General features: G+C 37.0%; 1 protein-coding gene across 1 annotated transcript in view; it reads right to left on the bottom strand.

Moving 5' to 3' along the window:
- Window positions 1-4,338, bottom strand: part of LOC106869015 (transcription elongation factor 1 homolog) — a 7,741-nt gene extending 3,403 nt beyond the window's left edge. The window contains exons 1-2 of the mRNA XM_014914509.2: window positions 4,265-4,338; window positions 1,625-1,760 (exon numbers count right to left, since the gene is read on the bottom strand). Of these exons, the coding sequence (XP_014769995.1) occupies window positions 1,625-1,740 (116 nt within the window). The 5' untranslated portion in view covers window positions 1,741-1,760; window positions 4,265-4,338. The remainder of the gene's footprint in view (window positions 1-1,624; window positions 1,761-4,264) is intronic.

Raw genomic sequence — 4,338 nt, 5'->3', positions numbered from 1 at the left:
CATAAGGCAGGCTCTCTTTCTCCCATTCATTCTCTTTATTAAGCAATCTATCGTAGTGGCATCTCCAGACCTCTTTCTTTGCATCCTCATTTAATGCAAGCGTACCATCATCCATGCGAACACATTTCTCTCCTACAACATCACTATTCTCTCTCCTACACTGTCTTGCAACACGAAATACCTCGAGTCTTTGGTCCTCACGGCGCAGAACATTGGCAAATCTTTCCTTATCTGCTTCCCCTCTGGCTAAATAAACCTGTCGCCTAGCCTCCCTTCTGGCACATTGGTACACCAAACAAAATTATATATATGTAAAAATTATCATCATCATCATATAACTTATGTGCATCAGCATGGCCGCAGCTCTGAGCTGAAACTTTGAAATGAAATGAAATGAAATATATATATATAGGGAGAATTTACGAAAAAACAACAGATGAAGACAGGTGGTGTAAACAACAAATGGATGTATTAGTATAACGCTTGGGAATAGAGAAAGTCTTTGATGTTTTGAGCCTACACTCTTCAACAATATATATATATCTTTTATCTTTTAGTCGTTTCAGTCATCAGACTGAAACAACTGAACCGGAAAATGGCAGCATTGTCTTGAAGGGTTTTAGTCAAAAGAATTGACCTCAGTGCTTATTTTATCAGGATCTTTTTGCCAAACCACTAAACTACAGAGAGATAAACAAACCAACACTGGTTGTTAAGAAGTAGTGGTGGGCAATAAACACACACACACACACAGACTGATTAATAGACTGATTAATAGACGTGTACTAAAACTGTAACACCTTTGCCTTTCAGATGATGAGTTGTGTTCATAATACAGTGGAACCTCCCTTTACAAAGAAACTGGTTTACAAACAACTATTTGAACATAAAACACTTCGGGAGGACAAACGGTATCTCAAGTAACAAACAGAAAAGCTAGCACCAACAGTTGCTGTCTAGCTTTCTCTCAGTGCACAACCCTGCTTGAAATTCTGTTCTATGGGGAAAAAACAGTTTCTGGTGATAGTCTTCAGGAACAAATTAAATTTGTCAACCAAGGTTCCACCGTACATGTGTTTCACCAATGTAAGGCAACTTTGAGACACTGTGATGTTCCAGCCTTATTGTCTTTCATCAGTCAAAGCTGCCTCACTGAACTGATAAATGAAACAAGAGTTCAGTCTATTCTTTATACAAATCAGTAAATAAATTATTTGCCGATGTCTATGTGACATAATTCATGAGAATGGATACATTATTGTTTGGATTCTTGCTGGGACTGAACCTGAAACGACAAGTTGGAAAGCAGACTTTTTAGCAACACAGCTGTGCCAAGTGGATTAAATTTCAGCCAGAGTTCAAAAACAACAGTTTGACACAAACAGCTGCCAGGCTGGTTGCCAGTCCATATCTGACCCTCGATGGCTGACCTACAAATATCTTGACAGCAGCTTTGGGTTTCCATCAAAACCTCAATCATAAACAATGTCACATGACCATCTCATTGGCATTTCATTTATGCACCTGACCAATGTTAACAGACAAAACAAACTGCCAGGTTTCAAAGAAAAACAATGTGAAAAGAAGAAGAAAAGAAAAGTCTATAGAAAATAAAACAACTTACATTTTCACTTCACAGGATTTTTCGTGGTTACAAAATGGACAGTTGAAAATAAGGTCCAGTGGTTCTATTGCCTTCCTTTTGGGTGGTGGTTTACGTGCCTTCTTCCTCCGACCCATCCTGGAATGTGATTAAACTGCTGCAATGGAAGATGCAAAAGAAAGTTTCAATATCAGAAGAGAAAGTCTTGTGATGAGAGATGAAAACTGAAATATTTTCCTTCACAGTTTCAACACACATGAGGCACAGCCACACAAAAAGGACAAAGGTTAAGCGTTGTTATTTAGTTGCAGGGTTAGTTCTGATAATAAGGTGTATAACCCCAACCCCATCCTTTTTTAAATTTTTTTTTTTTTACGAAAATTAAGAATGGTTGATAAGACACTGACGAAGAGGCTTGTGTACTTCCACAGTTGAAGACAGAATTAAGACGTATTGGTGGAGCTAACTTAATTTAGGTGAATATATTTGTACACTGACAGTAAACCAGATAACTGTAGACTGCGGTTAAGCTATGAGCCCTGGGGGAGGGGTTAATGCGAAAGGGGGTACAGGTGTTGAAGTTTCAGTAAATGTGAGGGTGAGATAAGTCTACAAATATTAACTGCTGACAAACATAAATGTATTGGTAACAGCATGTAAGTCATGCAATTGTAGCCTGTACTGTCCCCTCTTTGTTTAGTCCCCTTGTGGATAATAAAGAATCAGCAATAGTAGCCTCATTATGCTTGGCATGGGTCACATTGGGGTACAACAATGAACCCCGACGGAGTAAACATTATTTGCCAACATAACATGGCAGTCCTGGTTTAGGACGAATGTTGCTGTAATTTAGCCCCAGGAGACATCGTCTCCAGCTGGCTATACGATACGACCTGTGTCCTTATATTTTCGAACAAGGGAATTTACAAATAGTCGTTTTCTAAGTATTTTTTTGTTTTGTTTTAGCTGATGGACCCAGTCTTCTAAATGCAAATACCCATGTAAGCTCTTCTACAACAAGCACCTGCTCTGCATTTCTCTCATCTCCTGGTATCCATCCACTCGTGACATTCTCTCCTCATGCATACTGTATATGGGACATTATCCTGTATGACCATCGTTGTTTGTTAAGGCGGCAGGATGCTATTTGAGGAACATTTGGCTTCTCTTTCTTGAATATCAGGCAATCATGTCGAGGTTCCCTCATTAGCAACAAATTGTGTTTATAAATGCGATGCATTAATGTAGCAGGTGAGGAGAATTTGTTTAAAGGTTATTAACAATAACACAAGTGAAATATAATTACTAGCAATCGAAACTCGGTCAGCTGTTTCAATAAATTTGTGCCGAATGAAAATTAATGACTAACAAGCGAACACAAATAAATGTTATTAAACTCATTAGCATCGTTTACTTAATAACTTTGAAGAGTTTAATAAAATTACATGACGGTTATATACTTGCATGGCAAAATTATAACGATATATATACTAGGTGTTCCGAGCGTAACTTCGTAAACATTTCTGACCTAGAATCAAGATTAAAGGCTACAATTTCAAAAGGAACACCTTAAAAACGATTTTATATAAATTATCAAGGTGACTATTTGCAATTTAGAACCGATAGGCAAGCAGGGTGTTAGAATGCACATATAATTATTACAAAAGCAGAGGCGATTTCGGTCGAGTTTGATATAAGAAGAGATACAACCAAATGCAGCCGCAACTACGGTTGGATTCCGACTCCAAAACTTATCATTTTTTAAAAATAATATTCTGTCTGGAAAAGATTTTAGTTACGCACTACACAAATATAAATAGATATCTAACAAATATTTTCAATATATATAAAGTGTGTGTATATATAAATACATTTCTTATACACAGACGTGAACACACACACACACACACAGGTGTATGTAATAATATTTTAGTTACAAAAATATCGGGAGCTAGTTCAGTTTTGCACCAGAGAAACCCAAAAGCAAAACCTTATTAACACCAATTTGGGTGATTAAAAAGAAAAGCCTGAACAGGGTTAAACCTTCGAGCTCCGTCACAAATTCTTCAAACGTTTAAACATCACCATTTATCGGTTTCTAATACAGAGAATTGAAATCAGAAATGCTAAGATGAGGACGGTATAAAGGATTATAATGACGCAAAATATTAGGCAGATATTTTTATTTATTTATTAATAATCCCCTTGGAAGTTAGAAAGATTACAGTTGGCCGCGACGGGCTAAGAACTCGTTTAACACAGGAAAATAGCAGATTCGGTAGAGAACCAGACGAGAACAAAATAAACACACACACACACTATACATATATATACATATATGCTGTAGTATTTACTTGGGTTTCTTTGCTACTTTCATAATTCCAGATTCATAAAAAGCCGGGGAGAGACGAGTACTCGAACTCATTAACCTTACCCCCCCCCACCACCACCAAATGTGTGGCTTTACATATATTAGGAATTATCGTCGTTTTCATAATTAATGTAATTTTCTTAATGAATCTGTATAAAACCCTGAGTCCCTGTCAATCGTGGCCGTTCTGACAAATAAACGAATAATTACCATTTCTCTCTTTATTTCCCAAAACGCCTTCTTTGCTTTTCTGGACAAACGAAAACAAAAACATTCATAAAATGCTTTACCTTATTTATAACTTTTAGTTTTCTTTTCTTTCACGGATAATGTGAAGATGCAAACGAGAACAAACACCCGGACT

Source organism: Octopus bimaculoides, chromosome 23 (genome assembly GCF_001194135.2).
Source record: "Octopus bimaculoides isolate UCB-OBI-ISO-001 chromosome 23, ASM119413v2, whole genome shotgun sequence".
Taxonomy (NCBI): domain Eukaryota; kingdom Metazoa; phylum Mollusca; class Cephalopoda; order Octopoda; family Octopodidae; genus Octopus; species Octopus bimaculoides.
This window is presented reverse-complemented; position numbering and strand designations above follow the sequence as displayed.